The sequence below is a fragment of the Spermophilus citellus genome (assembly GCF_964194105.1).
Source record: "Spermophilus citellus genome assembly, chromosome: 3".
Taxonomy (NCBI): domain Eukaryota; kingdom Metazoa; phylum Chordata; class Mammalia; order Rodentia; family Sciuridae; genus Spermophilus; species Spermophilus citellus.
In genome coordinates, this window is record NC_138184.1 from 219196271 (window position 1) to 219216510 (window position 20240).

Consider the following 20240-nt stretch of genomic DNA (forward strand, 5'->3'; position numbering starts at 1 on the left):
AAATTAGCATTTTGGAAGTTGTATTAACAATAGTAACACCTGGGGCAATCACAGAGGAAAAAGCACTCTACTTTAGCACATGACACTGATCAGAAATATGAGTTCAGCAAGTCATAGTGTAGAGTGTAAAAAAGTGAAAATGAATAACTCTAGTTCCAGCTTCTAAAAGGTGAAAAGGGTGCCCTGTTGATATTTTATTTTTAGAAAAAGGCCCTTCTGAATACAGGCCAAATAATTCCTTTTTCTATAGTCTCTTCTAGTTGTTTGCAACATTTACCCTGGACTATGGAGTTCAGAACCACTTTTATCAAGTAACTGTTTCTAACTAAGACAAATACAGGAAGTCCTTGAATACCCTCTTTTTTGGACATTTCCATAGCACATCAGATACCAGTAGGTGCCAGTCACCATTCTAGGTGTTGAACATAGTGAAGGTGTGAAACTAGCCTGCTGCCAGGAAGAGTAAGGCCAATGGCAAGGCAAGGAGGTTTTAATAAACACTGGCTTTAATTGCAGCTGTAACATTTGTGATCAATGTGGTTCTGACTGAATGAAGTGAGTAGGAAGAGACTGCCATCATAGGATTCTGCACATATTAAACTGTCAGGAATACATGTGATCTAAAAAAAAAAAAAAGTGTTTGTATACTGTCACTGTCTTGGCAAAGAATGAGCACATTGTGGGTTCTATTATTGTTTTTAAATGAAATTTCAGATGGGACTAAAATATGGTAAAGAAGTTTTAATACACCCACTTTATTTTATTTTATTTTATTTTTATTTTTTTGGCAGACACTAACTATTCAGTTGACTGACAAGAGTGTTAGTCTGGAAAAATTAACTGAGGTATTCTGGATTCATGGGGATCCTTCCTTTACTACTCCACCTGTGACAAGTGCCTTCCCCATGAGTCCTGAGCCTTCTACATCTTCTACAACAGCTGCTGGTACTGAGATTCTCACTAGCTCTGCTAGTGCAAGTCCTGCTGCTGGCACTAGTGAACCGTCTGCCATAACCACTCCTCCAACCAGCTCTACAGCAGTCACAACTAGTGCAGCTGGTCCTGACACTACGCCTTACTCCGTGGCCACTGGTACTAGCACAAGTGCCACTTTACCTGTTCCCACCACAACGCTCACAATAAGCAGTACCAATGTCACCACTGCCACGAATGATTCCTTCACCACCAGTATTGTCACTGACACCAGTGCCCCTGTCCCTGTCCCCACCACTCCTTTCACCATAGGCACTACTAATGTCACCACTGCCACCAATGCCTCCTTCACCACGAGTGTTGTCACTGACACCAGTGCCCCTGTCCCCGTCCCCACCACTCCTTTCACCACAGGCACTACTAATGTCACCACTGCCACCAATGCCTCCTTCACCACGAGTGCTGTCACTGTCACCAGTGCCCCTGTCCCTGTCCCCACCACTCCTTTCACCATAGCCACTACTAATGTCACCACTGCCACCAATGCCTCCTTCACCACGAGTATTGCCACTGTCACCAGTGCCCCTGTCCCTGTCCCCACCACTCCTTTCACCACAGCCACTACTAATGTCACCACTGCCACCAATGCCTCCTTCACCACGAGTATTGCCACTGTCCCCAGTGCCCCTGTCCCTGTCCCCACCACTCCTTTCACCACAGGCACTACTAATGTCACCACTGCCACCAATGCCTCCTTCACCACGAGTATTGCCACTGTCACCAGTGCCCCTGTCCCTGTCCCCACCACTCCTTTCACCACAGGCACTACTAATGTCACCACTGCCACCAATGCCTCCTTCACCACGAGTGCTGTCACTGTCACCAGTGCCCCTGTCCCTGTCCCCACCACTCCTGTCACCACAGCCACTACCAATGTCACCACTGCCACCAATGCCTCCTTCACCACGAGTGTTGTCACTGTCACCAGTGCTCCTGTCCCCGTCCCCACCACTCCTTTCACCACAGCCACTACTAATGCCACCACTGCCACCAATGCCTCCTTCACCACGAGTGCTGTCACTGTCACCAGTGCCCCTGTCCCTGTCCCCACCACTCCTTTCACCACAGCCACTACTAATGTCACCACTGCCACCAATGCCTCCTTCACCACGAGTGTTGTCACTGACACCAGTGCCACTGTCCCCGTCCCCACCACTCCTGTCACCACAGCCACTACTAATGTCACCACTGCCACCAATGCCTCCTTCACCACGAGTGCTGTCACTGTCACCAGTGCCCCTGTCCCTGTCCCCACCACTCCTGTCACCACAGCCACTACTAATGTCACCACTGCCACCAATGCCTCCTTCACCACGAGTGTTGTCACTGACACCAGTGCCCCTGTCCCTGTCCCCACCACTCCTGTCACCACAGCCACTACTAATGTCACCACTGCCACCAGTGCCCCTGTCCCCGTCCCCACCACTCCTTTCACCACAGGCACTACTAATGTCACCACTGCCACCAATGCCTCCTTCACCACGAGTATTTTCACTGTCACCAGTGCCACCGTCCCTGTCCCCACCACTCCTTTCACCACAGGCACTACCAATGTCACCACTGCCACCAGTGCCCCTGTCCCTGTCCCCACCACTCCTGTCACCACAGCCACTACTAATGTCACCACTGCCACCAATGCCTCCTTCACCACGAGTGTTGTCACTGTCACCAGTGCCCCCGTCCCTGTCCCCACCACTCCTTTCACCACAGGCACTACCAATGTCACCACTGCCACCAATGCCTCCTTCACCACGAGTGCTGTCACTGTCACCAGTGCTCCTGTCCCCGTCCCCACCACTCCTTTCACCACAGGCACTACTAATGTCACCACTGCCACCAATGCCTCCTTCACCACGAGTATTGTCACTGTCACCAGTGCCCCTGTCCCCGTCCCCACCACTCCTTTCACCACAGCCACTACTAATGTCACCACTGCCACCAATGCCTCCTTCACCACGAGTACTGTCACTGTCACCAGTGCCCCCGTCCCTGTCCCCACCACTCCTTTCACCACAGGCACTACCAATGTCACCACTGCCACCAATGCCTCCTTCACCACGAGTGTTGTCACTGACATCAGTGCCCCTGTCCCCGTCCCCACCACTCCTTTCACCACAGCCACTACTAATGTCACCACTGCCACCAATGCCTCCTTCACCACGAGTGTTGTCACTGTCACCAGTGCCCCTGTCCCCGTCCCCACCACTCCTTTCACCACAGACACTACTAATGTCACCACTGCCACCAATGCCTCCTTCACCACGAGTACTGTCACTGTCACCAGTGCCCCTGTCCCCGTCCCCACCACTCCTGTCACCACAGCCACTACTAATGTCACCACTGCCACCAATGCCTCCTTCACCACGAGTGTTGTCACTGTCACCAGTGCCCCTGTCCCTGTCCCCACCACTCCTTTCACCACAGCCACTACTAATGTCACCACTGCCACCAATGCCTCCTTCACCACGAGTGTTGTCACTGTCACCAGTGCCCCTGTCCCTGTCCCCACCACTCCTGTCACCACAGCCACTACTAATGTCACCACTGCCACCAATGCCTCCTTCACCACGAGTGTTGTCACTGTCACCAGTGCCCCTGTCCCTGTCCCCACCACTCCTTTCACCACAGCCACTACTAATGTCACCACTGCCACCAATGCCTCCTTCACCACGAGTGCTGTCACTGTCACCAGTGCCCCTGTCCCTGTCCCCACCACTCCTGTCACCACAGCCACTACTAATGTCACCACTGCCACCAATGCCTCCTTCACCACGAGTACTGTCACTGTCACCAGTGCCCCCGTCCCTGTCCCCACCACTCCTTTCACCACAGGCACTACTAATGTCACCACTGCCACCAATGCCTCCTTCACCACGAGTGTTGTCACTGTCACCAGTGCCCCCGTCCCTGTCCCCACCACTCCTTTCACCACAGCCACTACTAATGTCACCACTGCCACCAATGCCTCCTTCACCACGAGTGTTGTCACTGTCACCAGTGCCCCTGTCCCCGTCCCCACCACTCCTTTCACCACAGACACTACTAATGTCACCACTGCCACCAATGCCTCCTTCACCACGAGTGTTGTCACTGTCACCAGTGCCCCTGTCCCTGTCCCCACCACTCCTTTCACCACAGGCACTACTAATGTCACCACTGCCACCAATGCCTCCTTCACCACGAGTACTGTTACTGTCACCAGTGCCCCTGTCCCTGTCCCCACCACTCCTTTCACCACAGCCACTACTAATGTCACCACTGCCACCAATGCCTCCTTCACCACGAGTGTTGTCACTGTCACCAGTGCCCCTGTCCCCGTCCCCACCACTCCTTTCACCACAGGCACTACTAATGTCACCACTGCCACCAATGCCTCCTTCACCACGAGTATTGCCACTGTCCCCAGTGCCCCTGTCCCTGTCCCCACCACTCCTTTCACCACAGGCACTACCAATGTCACCACTGCCACCAATGCCTCCTTCACCACGAGTGCTGTCACTGTCACCAGTGCCCCTGTCCCCGTCCCCACCACTCCTTTCACCACAGCCACTACTAATGTCACCACTGCCACCAATGCCTCCTTCACCACGAGTGTTGTCACTGTCACCAGTGCCCCTGTCCCCGTCCCCACCACTCCTTTCACCACAGCCACTACTAATGTCACCACTGCCACCAATGCCTCCTTCACCACGAGTGCTGTCACTGTCACCAGTGCCCCTGTCCCTGTCCCCACCACTCCTTTCACCACAGACACTACTAATGTCACCACTGCCACCAATGCCTCCTTCACCACGAGTGTTGTCACTGTCACCAGTGCCCCTGTCCCCGTCCCCACCACTCCTTTCACCACAGCCACTACTAATGTCACCACTGCCACCAATGCCTCCTTCACCACGAGTGCTGTCACTGTCACCAGTGCCCCTGTCCCTGTCCCCACCACTCCTGTCACCACAGCCACTACTAATGTCACCACTGCCACCAATGCCTCCTTCACCACGAGTGTTGTCACTGTCACCAGTGCCCCTGTCCCCGTCCCCACCACTCCTTTCACCACAGCCACTACTAATGTCACCACTGCCACCAATGCCTCCTTCACCACGAGTGTTGTCACTGTCACCAGTGCCCCTGTCCCTGTCCCCACCACTCCTGTCACCACAGCCACTACTAATGTCACCACTGCCACCAATGCCTCCTTCACCACGAGTGTTGTCACTGTCACCAGTGCCCCTGTCCCTGTCCCCACCACTCCTTTCACCACAGCCACTACTAATGTCACCACTGCCACCAATGCCTCCTTCACCACGAGTGTTGTCACTGTCACCAGTGCCCCTGTCCCCGTCCCCACCACTCCTTTCACCACAGACACTACTAATGTCACCACTGCCACCAATGCCTCCTTCACCACGAGTGTTGTCACTGTCACCAGTGCCCCTGTCCCTGTCCCCACCACTCCTGTCACCACAGCCACTACTAATGTCACCACTGCCACCAATGCCTCCTTCACCACGAGTGTTGTCACTGACACCAGTGCCCCTGTCCCTGTCCCCACCACTCCTTTCACCACAGCCACTACCAATGTCACCACTGCCACCAATGCCTCCTTCACCAGGAGTGTTGTCACTGACACCAGTGCCCCTGTCCCTGTCCCCACCACTCCTTTCACCACAGCCACTACTAATGTCACCACTGCCACCAATGCCTCCTTCACCACGAGTACTGTCACTGTCACCAGTGCCCCTGTCCCCGTCCCCACCACTCCTTTCACCACAGACACTACTAATGTCACCACTGCCACCAATGCCTCCTTCACCACGAGTGCTGTCACTGTCACCAGTGCCCCTGTCCCTGTCCCCACCACTCCTGTCACCACAGCCACTACTAATGTCACCACTGCCACCAATGCCTCCTTCACCACGAGTGTTGTCACTGTCACCAGTGCCCCTGTCCCCGTCCCCACCACTCCTGTCACCACAGCCACTACTAATGTCACCACTGCCACCAATGCCTCCTTCACCACGAGTGTTGTCACTGTCACCAGTGCCCCTGTCCCTGTCCCCACCACTCCTTTCACCACAGCCACTACTAATGTCACCACTGCCACCAATGCCTCCTTCACCACGAGTGCTGTCACTGTCACCAGTGCCCCTGTCCCTGTCCCCACCACTCCTTTCACCACAGCCACTACTAATGTCACCACTGCCACCAATGCCTCCTTCACCACGAGTGTTGTCACTGACACCAGTGCCCCTGTCCCCGTCCCCACCACTCCTGTCACCACAGCCACTACTAATGTCACCACTGCCACCAATGCCTCCTTCACCACGAGTGTTGTCACTGTCACCAGTGCCCCTGTCCCTGTCCCCACCACTCCTGTCACCACAGCCACTACTAATGTCACCACTGCCACCAATGCCTCCTTCACCACGAGTACTGTCACTGTCACCAGTGCCCCTGTCCCTGTCCCCACCACTCCTTTCACCACAGCCACTACTAATGTCACCACTGCCACCAATGCCTCCTTCACCACGAGTGCTGTCACTGTCACCAGTGCCCCTGTCCCCGTCCCCACTACTCCTTTCACCACAGCCACTACTAATGTCACCACTGCCACCAATGCCTCCTTCACCACGAGTGTTGTCACTGTCACCAGTGCCCCTGTCCCTGTCCCCACCACTCCTTTCACCACAGCCACTACTAATGTCACCACTGCCACCAATGCCTCCTTCACCACGAGTGTTGTCACTGTCACCAGTGCCCCTGTCCCTGTCCCCACCACTCCTTTCACCACAGCCACTACTAATGTCACCACTGCCACCAATGCCTCCTTCACCACGAGTATTGTCACTGACACCAGTGCCCCTGTCCCTGTCCCCACCACTCCTGTCACCACAGCCACTACTAATGTCACCACTGCCACCAATGCCTCCTTCACCACGAGTGCTGTCACTGTCACCAGTGCCCCTGTCCCTGTCCCCACCACTCCTGTCACCACAGCCACTACTAATGTCACCACTGCCACCAATGCCTCCTTCACCACGAGTGTTGTCACTGTCACCAGTGCCCCTGTCCCTGTCCCCACCACTCCTTTCACCACAGCCACTACTAATGTCACCACTGCCACCAATGCCTCCTTCACCACGAGTACTGTCACTGTCACCAGTGCCCCTGTCCCTGTCCCCACCACTCCTTTCACCACAGCCACTACTAATGTCACCACTGCCACCAATGCCTCCTTCACCACGAGTGCTGTCACTGTCACCAGTGCCCCTGTCCCCGTCCCCACCACTCCTTTCACCACAGCCACTACTAATGTCACCACTGCCACCAATGCCTCCTTCACCACGAGTGTTGTCACTGTCACCAGTGCCCCTGTCCCTGTCCCCACCACTCCTTTCACCACAGCCACTACTAATGTCACCACTGCCACCAATGCCTCCTTCACCACGAGTACTGTCACTGTCACCAGTGCCCCTGTCCCTGTCCCCACCACTCCTTTCACCACAGCCACTACTAATGTCACCACTGCCACCAATGCCTCCTTCACCACGAGTGCTGTCACTGTCACCAGTGCCCCTGTCCCTGTCCCCACCACTCCTGTCACCACAGCCACTACTAATGTCACCACTGCCACCAATGCCTCCTTCACCACGAGTGTTGTCACTGTCACCAGTGCCCCTGTCCCTGTCCCCACCACTCCTTTCACCACAGCCACTACTAATGTCACCACTGCCACCAATGCCTCCTTCACCACGAGTATTGTCACTGTCACCAGTGCCCCTGTCCCTGTCCCCACCACTCCTTTCACCACAGCCACTACCAATGTCACCACTGCCACCAATGCCTCCTTCACCACGAGTACTGTCACTGTCACCAGTGCCCCTGTCCCCGTCCCCACCACTCCTTTCACCACAGCCACTACTAATGTCACCACTGCCACCAATGCCTCCTTCACCACGAGTGTTGTCACTGTCACCAGTGCCACTGTGTCTGTCCAAGCCACTTTCCCTATAAGCACTGTTGGTGCCACAGCAAACACAGTTGCTCAGGATACAACTCGTCCTCCTGGTACCACTGCTGCCAGCCCGAGTGATGTGGTGCCTCCTGTAGCCGTGGCCTCCTCGGCCAGTACTGCTGCTGCTGAAAGCAGTACTGCGTTACTGGCCTCATCTAATTCCCCCCTAACCAGTACCAGTAATGTGGGCAGGAGCACTGTGGTTCCTCCTAGCACCACCCCTTCCCCTCCTGGTGCCACCCCTTCCCCTGCATCCTCTCCCACATCCAATGCTGGTGCTAGTGCTTCTCTGGTGACCACCTCCTCTCGTGCCAATAAGGATGATACTAGTCCTCATCATGGGCTTCCAGTTGCGTCCACTCCTCTCGCACACACTGGTGCTGATTCCATGAGCAATAGCTTTCCTGTTTTGACTCCTTCTTTCTCTGAAAATAGTACTGATGCTTTGAACACCACTGTTGTACGGGAACTACACCCGTAGGTAGGAAGGTGGCTGGCACTGGCAGTGAGTCTCCTGTTACACATCCTTTTCCCGCTAAGGTGCCTGGTGGTTTCGACAGTGGTAAGGCTCTTCCTGAAGTGAGTACTCTTTCTACAAATACTGTTGCTTCTAGTCATCTTCTTTCTGTTTCGACTTTCTCCCCAGATGGAACAACTGCCACCTCTCTTAATCCCACTGATACTGCAGTGCCACCATCTTCAGACCTAGGCCCGGGAACCTCCCCTGTCACAACAAACTTAGCAAATAGCCCCGCTACAGAGGGTACAACCTCTGGCACCACAGATACCACTTTTGAAGTAGCAACTGCTACTGACACACATCCATCTAGTACCCAAGACTCGAGTTCCTTCCCCTCTGCTCCTGAAAAGGTTACAATTGCCTCCTCTGAAATCACAGAGTTCACTGCTCCCGGCTCTGCTGTTACTGTGACACCAGTCTTAAGTCACACAACATTAATCCCCACTCATGTTCCTAATCAGGGCACCACTGATACTTCTACCACAAGCACTACGGCCACAACTATGGTTTCACTTACTACAAATGCTACACATCTCACCACTGCAGGAAACACAAATGCAGCCAGAGGAGTCGCCATGGTCACTATGTCTGCCAATGATACTTCTGTAAAAACTACAGACCAAGGCATGTCAGCTCTGCCTCCTATAGGTGACCCTGGTGCCACCAGAGATGATGAATCTCTGACGGAACATACCAGAAAAGTCACTGCTACTCATCCTCAAAATAGCCCCACTCATGCTTTAAATACCACTTCCACAGGCACTGGGGATACCTGACACCAATCACCACCAATGCTCACCATGCTGTGTAGCACCAGGCATCACAGGTCCTGCAGAAACTCCCACCAGAGGTACCCCAACTAGTCAACTACTCTTAACCTTGGCACCGCAAGTGTTTCTACTGAATACTTTCTCTACTCTCCCACATGGTACTCAAGAATCTGCCACTTCTCATACACAAACACTAAAGACAGCACATCTGCTGCTAAAGCTACTGGAAATGCCATTACAGTATGTAGTTCTACCATGGCTACACATATTTTCAACACAAAACCCACAAATTCAATTACTACTTATACAGTCCTTTCAAATTCTTACATCCCAAGTGCCACAGGTATCCTGTATATTTCAATATATACTTTAGATACTTCCACTCCTCATAGAATAACATAGGATGCTTCTGTTATTGCATCTACAGAAGTCTCAAGTGCCATAAATGCTGCTCTAGTTCCATGACTGCTGTTGAAGCCAGGTCATTACTACAGATAACCCTTTGAAACAACTTTGCATATGTAGACAATCAGTGGATACCCAATCTTATGCTTTCTGTTTTCACCATTATTTTTACTCTAACCAGAGCAGATATGGGTATTCCAACACTGTCAACATTGCAGGCAGGTTTAAGAATGCATCCATTACAAAGTTTTCACCAAAGAAGCCAAATTGTGTACCATGATTCTTTTAATCATATTTATTATTTCCATAGCCCTATTAATTAAACTTTAAATATTTATATCCTCGCTACAGACTTCACACACAATCTTGGTGTTTTCAGATAATATATTTATAGACATTAGGTGCTATGAATACTAGTACCCAAGACTCGAGTTCTTGTAGATGTAGTTATTGAAATAGCTCAAATTGTTTCTTGGGTAACAGGACATGATACAACAGTATCACTAAATGCACTAGTGATACACATGACACTCAATTGACCTTTCCAACAACAGTTATTAATATTGCAAATTATTTGATTAATGATACAAAATAGCACTTTATTTTCCTGAGGACTTTTCCAAGTACCAATATAGAAATTTGCTATCACACATGCTAAAAGTCATATTGCTTTTCATAAAATTCTCGTTGTTGCTGTATATATGGAAAATGCTATCATTGTAGATATTGTATATGCCTTGACTGCAGGCACTGAAGTCATTAAATTATGAATATTAAACCTTTTGCTATCACAGAAAATAAAAATGACTCTACATAATAAAAAAGCAGTCCCCCAATTTTGCATTCATTATTTCCATGGGCATTATTGATACTACAGATTTGATAACTATAGGTTGAATATCCCTTATCTGAAATGCTTGGGACCAGAAGTATTTTGGATTTCATGTATTTTTCAGAGTTTGAAACATTTGTATATGCAGAATGAGCTTACCTTGGGGATGTGATCCGAATCTAAACATGCTTTATTTTTCATATATACCTTGTACATATAGCCCAAAGTTAATTTTATATAGTATGTTTAATTACTTTTTTCCTGAACAAAGTTTTATGTATGAAATTTCTCACTGGTTGCATCATGTTGGTGCTCAAAATGTTTTAATTTCAGACTTACATATTAGGGATGCCCAACATGCATTACTTTAGTGTGGGACACTAAAGTCCTTCCAGAACATTCACATTAATCTTACTTATGAATCTAGGCCCTTACTGGTACCACCAGTGACTAGCTCTGACTTTCCAGAAATCACCCAGAGAAAAGACACAGCCCATGGGAAGTGGTCTACCCTAGAATCAGAGTTCATAATCTTGTTTATTTTTCCTTTATCTGCCTTCTTTCCCTTTATTATTTGACTGATATTTGACACTCTCTTCAGTGTGATAAGGCTTTTGTATGTTCTTGGTGTTTTATATACAAATTCATCACTTATCTCCAACCTATTACTTCCTCAGATCACCCAGAGGCCCCTTAGTAGACTCAGGGTCATTGCCAAATCCAGCCACTTTTGTGCTGTTGAAGGTTTAACTCTAGAAATGCTTTCTCCAAGTGCAGTTACAGAATCTGTGCAGTGCCCCACAATACTCTCTGGGATCAAAACTATCTTCACTCTAATAAGCTGTTATTTGCCTATTTCTTATTCTTACTCTTATTCTCTCATTAGTATATGGTAGATTTTTCCCAGAGATTCTAATCTGCGTTGTATCACAATAGATAAATATAGAGACAGATGCTATAATATAGTTTTATTCTGTTATGCAAGATACTCATATTATTCGGATTTACAAAATGTAAAACAGTGCCATTCCTTTTACTGCTTTTTTTGTGCTTTGAAAAATATAGTTATTTTTCACAAAGTATGTTATTTATGTTAACATGTGGGAATATACTGTTATTTTTAATGAATGAAAAAATAAATAATGACAAAAATATTTTACAAGTGACTCAATTTTAAATTTGAATGCAGTTGATATTAACAGATATAACACACATAAAGGAAACATGGTGTCTTTACTGAATTGGATGTAAAGAAGGCCTGAGAACAGAGTTTGAGAACCACTTCTTTAGGGTGACCACATTCACACTCTCAGGTCCTGGCCAGGTTCACTACTGAACAGCATGGGGGAACTCCAGCATCTGTGACTTATTCCTCATGATTATCCACCACCTTCTACAAACACTTCTTCCCAGATTTCTGAATGGCCATCACAGCTGTGCTGTGGTCAGGACATTTTTGTGGTGCTCTACATGAGGGCCACAAGATCATCAGTTAGCTACATTTGCCTTGTGGTTTTGGCACACAAGCTACAAGGCCAAGAGACCATATGCTGGAGTATACATGGCCCTTAACTTGACCTTCCAACTCCAAACAAAACTTATATAACTCTATGGGATTGGTCATGAACTCCCTCCCTTGTACCTTTACAGAGGGAGACCCCAGTGTACTTGTCTTGTTGGTACCAAACTCAGACAAAATAAAGTGCTCAGTGTCCTAAGGCCCCAGAAGATGCTGATTCCAGCTGAATCTTGGCCAAAGGCTTCCCTATAAGTACTTGAGATTTGGAAAACCGGATGCGTTTGCTCTAATAAACAGCACTGAAGTTGCTGAAACCCAACCCCTTTGTACATGTAAGTGGACCATAATTACAAGAATGGAAGAAGTAGTCTGAAAAATAAAACAATTCAAACAAAATCCTGGACTTGGTCAAATATCTGAATACATTTGAGAATTGAAACTCAACAGTCAGTGCAAGGGGAGTGGTCCCCAAACCAGGTTTGGAAAACATGGGGACAATGCTTACTTACCACTGTGTGTGAGATAGCTTTCTATCACTGTGACAAGACACCTGAGGAAACTAAATCAGACAAGGAAAGATTCATTTTGGTTCATGGTGTCAGAGGTTCCATTCAGTCCATGGTCACTTGGCTCAGTAGGTTCTGGGCTTGTGATGAGAGAGACATCAGGGAAGGGATGGAATATCAGAGAAAAGCTGCTACTTCATGGTGGCCAGGAAACAGGGCCCGAGGCAAGGGAAAAATAACCTTCAAGAGCAAGTCCTCCATGACCACCCCCTCAAGTTTCCAGCACCTCCCAGTAGCACCAACAGTGGGAACAAGCCTTTAACTTGAGCTTTTGGGGACATCCCAGTTCCAAACTATCACACAGTGGCAACACGGTAAAACTTATGCATGGACCCTAATTTATAAGATCCAAGGAAACTTCTGTGACCTACAATGACTTGAAAACTTTATTTATTAGTCTGTTACCTCACTGGGCCACTCAAGTAAGTGGTGTTAATTCTGCACTATGTATTACAAATCATGTTCTAAATATAAATACATTTATTTTTCTACACTTCTGATATTTAGATGTTTCCACCCACACAATCATCCCTGTGCACAGTTATTGTTAGTATTACAATTGATACTATAATACAATATAATGTGATATGTTACATTATATTATTCACTTAAACTTTATTTTGTCACTATGCAAACACTATTCTTATCAACCATGTAAGAATTTTTGTATTCATAGTGTATGATTAATTTTTCAGTGAAAAATATAGATGATGGATGTTTTGGATTAACAAGATATTCACTAGAGGCTAGAGGGACTAAGAAACAATTTAAGGAATAGGGGAATTTGGGATGTGTTCAATGGTATGGAAAAGATTGTGGGATTAGCCAATCCCAAAAAAACAAATGCAAAATATCTTCTCTGATATAAGGGGAGCAACACAAAATGAGGTAGGGAGGAAGAGCATGGGAAGAAGACTACCTCTAGATAGGGAAGAGGGGTGGGAGGGAAAGGGAGGGAGAAAGGGAATTGCATGGATGGTGGAAGGAGACCCTCATTGTTGTACAAAATAGATGTATGAAGATGTGAATTTGGTGTCAACATATCTAATATACAGAGATATGATAAATTGTGGTATAAAGGTGTATTAAGAATTGTAATGCAAAAGATAATAATAACAATAATAATAACAAGAGAGCTCATGTAAAAAATAAATAAAAATGTAAAAAAAGATCGTGAGAAAGCATTTCTGGTGGGGAGTGAATTAGACAAAGAAAGCAACTTCATATAGTATGATTAGCTGATTTAAAAAATAGGCTACTCTTTCTATAGCAGAGAATTGTAGTGGGAGAAAAGGTACAAGTTTAATGTCCACAGCCAAATCTTATCATTTGATAAATGACGTTTGAGTGAGGATTGGAAGGGTGTTTATTCAAGCAGAGTCCACAGGAAAGCATGCTTTGATTTCATATTCCCTCTATGGGATTGGTCATGAACTCCCTCACTTGTACCTTTACAGAGGGAGACCCCAGCGTACTTGGGGTCATGGAGTGTACATTGCATGAAAGGCATAGAATAAGCACTTACAGAGATTGAGAGTCTGTGGAAAGCTGAAACTGGCTTCTGACTTACATCTGGGCACCACTGACCTGCAGAAAGTCCTAGCCTCTTTAAGTAACATAGTGGAGTATGGAATATGGGCAAAGGTCACCAGAATCTCTGCATCTCCCAGGGTGTTCAAGCCATTGTAATGTGCATGATTAGTTTTCCAATGAAAATATAGATGATAGAAAAGTTTGCATTAACAAGATTTTCACTAGAGGCTAGAGGGACTAAGGAACATTTGAGGAATAGGGGAAATTGAAGTGGGTCCTACACATTGTATGAGAATTCTGGAGCTGGCAAGGATTGAAGTCTCTCTGCTGGTGGATGTAGAGCCAGGGCAGCTTTCCTGCAGCCTAGACTCTCACAGTGTTCAATGTAGCCAGGAAATGAGCTCCTTAGGTGGTGTGGTGGAATGTGGCTGGGCCGTAGCTGTCACAAAGAAGCATGCCCTATAAGCCAGGGGATCCCAGTGATAAGAAGGTTGCCTGATGATGCTTTTCCAAAGCTGACTGTGGCCAGCACTAAGGTGTGTACAGGACACTCTTGCTTCTCACTAACCTGAACATATTTTTTTTTCTACTTATTTATGTTTTCCCAACATATGATATAAATAGTAAAACATGTTTTGGAATAAATCATTAAGGATCCCTCTAAGGCAAAAATAGGGCATATTTACTAGAAGTCCTTTTAAAAGGTTGGGATTTCCTAAATTCAGGGTACCTCAAATGTGACACAAAACCATTCTGTGAGCTACATCCATCTTGGCCCACATTCGCATGAGCTCATGTGACTCAGAGGCAAATGGGACTGATAGAAGCAGGAAGCTCAAGCTGCCTGTGGTGTCAGAAAGTCCTTTGTCTGACTCAGGATCATCACACCAACATCTATGAAACCATGGCAAGCCACCTGTGAGGGTACAATACCAGCTTCTCTGCAGTTCTTATCAGGGCACCAAGTGGGTGACCTGAAATTGGAGGGTTAGGATGAGAGATCACTTTTGGCCATGCTAAATGTAATATGACTTTCAGATACCGAAGTGTAGGTATTAAGTAGATCATAAGATGTATGAACAGAGTTCAAAACTGGGGAATTCATTTTTAACATTTTTTTAGTTGTAGATGGACACGATACCTTTATTTTTTTTATCTTTATGTGGGGGTGGGGCTGAGGATTGAGCACATGCTAGGCAAGTGCTTTACTGCTGAGCTATAACTCCGAAGCTGGGGAATCCTGGCTGGAGATAAATTTGGGATCATTAGTATAGAGCTAGTATTTGAGCGATGGGACTCAATTATATTAACTTGAGGGATAAATGTACATAAATTTTCATATATGGTATCAATCCATTTCCTGTCAATGTAACACAGTATTTGAAGCTTATTTTAGCGCACAGATTTGGAGACCAAGAATTCAAGATCAGGCAGCCCCAGCTGTTTGGCTCTGGTGAAGCTCCCTTATCCATATCACATCATGGTCAATAGTATCAACAGGAGATCACATGGCAAGAGAGGAAGCTGGAAACCTGGGAGGTGCCAGTCTTGCTCTTAACAACCCATTCTTATGGGAATGAACTCCCTGAGAACAGAATTAATCTTTTTTAGGGAAGAATCCCCCAATGACTTAAATACCTCTTATTATGGTGCCATGGATTAAAGGTACCATTACCTTTCCTATCACCACCCTGGGAACTAAGCTTGCAGCACATGACCTGTAGGGGACACACTTAAGGCACATGTACATCAAAGCACACATGCGGGCTTGCACGCACACACACGAGATTGAGATTAGAGCCCTGGTCTATGCCAACATTTAGAGATCTAGAAGAGGAAGAGAGGCCAGCAAAAGAGACCGATGATGAGAGGGAATAGCAGGTACAAAGAAAACTAGGTGCGTGCTGGGTGCGGGGAGTATACCAAGAGGTGAGAAGCCAAGTGTTCCAACAAGTGGAAATGGTCAATGGAGTATTTTTATAGGAGCAAAATCACTGAGAAACAGAGGAAATGGTGTCCAGTCCTATTGAACAGGTTTGCCTTTGAACCAGAAAAAAATTGTTTTGCATTCCCACAGGAGAGCAAGAAAAATATGCGAGTGCAGTGCAGGCAGGGTAGTGAAATTGGTGTGGACAGGGTGAGGTATTTCTCCTTGTTTGATGATCTGTTGTTTCTCTGAAGTGTTTGATGAGGCCATCCGCTGGGAATCAGAGGATAGGGAGCGGTTGTTGGAAGCTTGAGAAAGGTGTAACAGTCATGCCGGAGAGGGGAGCAGGATCACAAAAGGACAGGGACTCACATTAGGATGGACGGCTGTGTTGTAAGTGAATTTGACATGAGCACACCGGAGGGCTGCTGCTTCTCCAGTGGCACTACATAGACGGGTCAGGGAAAGCAAGCAGACAGAAAGCCAGATCCTGAAGGAGATGCTGGTGTGCATATAGGATGGAAAGAGGATGAAAAAAGGCAGGGGTGTTTGTAAGGAAGCAGTTCTGATTCTGGATATGGAATCCAGCCATGGAGAGGAGGGACAGGACTTAAATAGAGTGAGTGCATAGGAACAGGGGCAGCAGGCAGGTGGGGTGGGGAGGCTTGCTCACATGGAGGGCTGACCTTACCAGAAGCAAAAGGTGATGCAGACAGAGATGGCTATAATTGTCTGCGTGGGTGGGAGGTGAGTGGAGAAGCCATGGCAGTACCAGTAGCCACAAAGGGCAATAAAGTTCTTGTCACAAGTTTTACAAAGGAGCTGGGGTTTGAAAGAAAAATGAAAGCAGTTTGAAAAGCCAGTGTATAACCCACCTCCCTCTCTTATTGTAAGGAGCTGGTATGTGCTGCCTGAGGCCCAACTGGGAGTTTGTTGTTTTCAAAAGGTCTCTGTGAATTGTATGCATGTCTGATTATGTCAAAATGAACCAACTATTATATATAACTACAATGCACTCACAAAAACATTTTAAAAAGTTCTTTGTGGAGAAATTTGAGAGAGAATGGTGTGAGTGGGGCTAGGCTGGGGCTGTGTGGGGCATTATGTGGATCATGGCGAGTTACCCCGGAGGCTGATGTAGTTAGTGAGTGAGAGAAGGGGGCTGTAAGTGGAGGGCCTCACCTCCAAGTTCTACTGACACATGAATGCAGGGATTAAGTTCCTAACACACAAACTTTTGATGGACACATTGGACCAGAGATGGCTGACTCATTTAAACATAAGATATTCAAAGTCTCTTCTGAAGAGCTGCTTTCACCCAAGTCTAGAAGTTTTACCATATGATAACTATAACATACTTTATATACAAATAGAGGTAAATTGTGGTATATATGAGTAATAAAAATTGTAATGCAAAAAAGTACATTATAAAGGCATGAATTGGCATGAACATACTCTATATACAAAGATATGAAAAACTGTACTCTATATGTGTAATAAGAACTGTAATGCATTCCACTGTTGTGTATTTAAAAAAAATAAAATCAATAAAACTAAAAAAAGAGTAATATATGATACTCTAATTTCAAACTAGACTGGAGCTTATATTTTTCTTCTTGGCATTTTATAATTTATGATAATAGCAATTTCTATGATCTTGTTCAGATTTTCTAAATTCACTTGAGAAAAATCTGGTCTTTTATAAAATTACTTAAATATATGATTAATTAGAAAATGAATAATATTGGTCATTGGTGAACTGTATTATGGATGCCACACAACTTTATTCCCATACAGTGAAAAATCACAGGACACAGAAAGTAGTTTTCAAAAAGCAGGGTGGGACAGCTCTGTGACCTTAGGAATCCTGCTTCCACACTGGAAGGAGATTGAGAAGAGCCACGTGTTTGCTTTATTTATACAAGAGGGCTTCAGAGGATTTTCATGGAATGCTCTTTTGCCAAGTAAGATAGGAAGAGGGCTGTCCAAGCCCAGTGGGTAATGCCCAAGTCTGGAGCTACAGAGCAGCCTCTCTAGCCAAGCAAAGACTGAGGTCACATGCTTTGTGTAATCCATTAAGTGGGAGAAGTCACAAAATGACCTGCAATGCCAGACCCCAAATCTCCTTGGTTCCAAGGCCAACTAGAGGCTTTTCAAGTAGCTCAGGGTGGCCCCCTACAGAAGAGACAAGAAGAGACAGAAAAATGGAACTAATGCATATCATGGATAGATCTGGGTAAAGATCTAGATGAAGGACACAGAGAATTCTTCCAATTGTTCTATAAATTTGAATTTGTATCAAATATCCTTATTCCACATAAGACAGAGTCACTGTAAACATTAACCTGTGATTCCTTTTGACCTCAGGGAACCATAGATAAAAGTTATAAGAAGGAATGAATCTTTTATTTATCCTCCACATTTAATATGGAGTTTTAGTAGAGGAGAAAGTTAAGTCAGGGGCAAAGAGAGCTTGGAGACCCTTTCAGGATGAAGGATGACATGCAGGCCAAGTGACAGAACATTCTTGGAGAAAGTTGGGGTCACCTGTTTCCATTTCAACTTGGCATCTTCCTGGTGTAGTGTGCTATTAGGTGATCAGGAGACTGCAGTCACAGAACTGTGGCTGAAAAGGATCTTGAAGCCATCTGGTTTAGGCACTCAACCTCTGTGGGAGTATTTTGAAACATTTTCTCAGCAGTGTTCACCTTCGCTTTCTGTCCACATACATGTGATATGAATGTGACCCTTTAACAAATTATTGGCTGGATACATATAATTTCTTTCTTGAGGCAGTCAGCCTTCAAGATGGACAGTGCAAGTCTAAGGGGAAAATAGCTACTAAAGGGCTTGTGGACACTTAACTGTAGCCCCACAAGGGCAGAAGGGTGCTTGTCCTATTTCCTGTTCATTTCAGTAGCACCTGCTTCTGGAAGTGCGCAGATATTGCTTGGTAAATATGTGCATGATGAGCAAATGCTGAGATCAGAAGAGGGAGGGAAATGAAATGAAAAAAAGCAAGCCAAGGAGGAACATGAAGTTAAAGGAAAGCAGAAACAGTGTCTGGGGATTGCTGGGCCAGGACTTGGGCAGAGAGGGCCCTGGGGGTTCTGGCTGCAGCACCTGGGGTCACTTGAACTCTATAGAAGAAACCTGAGAGTAAGGCTGCAGTATAGCCTGAGGACTAGCATTTGAAACCCAGCGATAAAGTACCCTATACCTTAAAGACTGAGGCTGGAAGTATTTGCTTGAGAAGACTTGTGGAGTAACATGTTAGAACAGACATGTCAGCCTTGCTCAAGAATCAGACAAAGCAAAGGGGGAGAAGTGATCTGTTCTGGATGCTCTAAGTATCTTTCTAGATCCCATTTTTATCTCTGTGTTCTCCTGGGGTTGTAGAAGATACTGGACTATGTGGAAGATGCCTTAGGATTATTACTCAAAAAGAAAACCTTCATTCCCTTGCATGCTTCCAATAGAGAAGACCAACAGTCGATTAAGGTGTGCCTGTTTTGTCCATAATCATGAGCTTTGGAAAGCATCTTCAGTGTTAGAAGGGAAAGCCTCTCTATTCCCATGCCATGAGGCTCAGAAGTGGTTCCAATAATTAAGATAAGAAACAGAGATTGCAGGAGCTAAATATGAACACTGAGGATTTTGGAGAATCTCAGAGTGAAATATCCAGAATTTTCTAGGGTAGAATATAAGAGTAATGAGCCTTTGTCCCCCATGTCTCAGGTGCACCTCACACATTCCAGAGAGGGATGTTGCTCTGTCAGGAAGCAGGGCTATTCTGTTAGACCCATCCTTGGCCCTTAGACAATGACACGGAGTTTGCTAGGACTATGTCCTTGGTCTCCAGGGGCTGATGATCTTTCTAAACATCTTGAAAAATCCAGGGAAGGTGTGTCTTCTAGAGGACAATGAGCAGGGCAATTCATAGACCAGCATGGTGACATTAAATCCTCAAGGTGCTGAGCTTTTCAAGCCAGGCATATAGACACACCCCTAGAAGATCTCGAGGAAGCCACCTCCAGTGCCCTTTCCTAAGAACCAGGGAGCTGCAGCTTGGCTCCACAAAGCATTTACATCTAGTTGCTGCTCTGTCCCTGTGAAATTTTTGGACAAGCCCTGGACTCTAAGGCTAAGGATGCCCTCTCTGC

General features: G+C 46.7%; 1 protein-coding gene across 1 annotated transcript in view; it reads left to right on the forward strand.

Annotated features, from left to right (window-relative positions):
* The window catches only part of MGAM2 (maltase-glucoamylase 2 (putative)), a gene marked incomplete at both ends in the record, with an annotated part of 94204 nt that extends 84903 nt beyond the window's left edge, over nt 1-9301 (forward strand). Inside the window, 7 exons of the mRNA XM_081283327.1 lie at nt 792-1347; nt 1450-1698; nt 2266-2478; nt 2704-2850; nt 4132-4602; nt 7804-8482; nt 8620-9301. Coding sequence (XP_081139453.1) covers nt 792-1347; nt 1450-1698; nt 2266-2478; nt 2704-2850; nt 4132-4602; nt 7804-8482; nt 8620-9301 — 2997 coding nt within the window. The remainder of the gene's footprint in view (nt 1-791; nt 1348-1449; nt 1699-2265; nt 2479-2703; nt 2851-4131; nt 4603-7803; nt 8483-8619) is intronic.
* Nucleotides 9302-20240: the final 10939 nt, after the last annotated feature.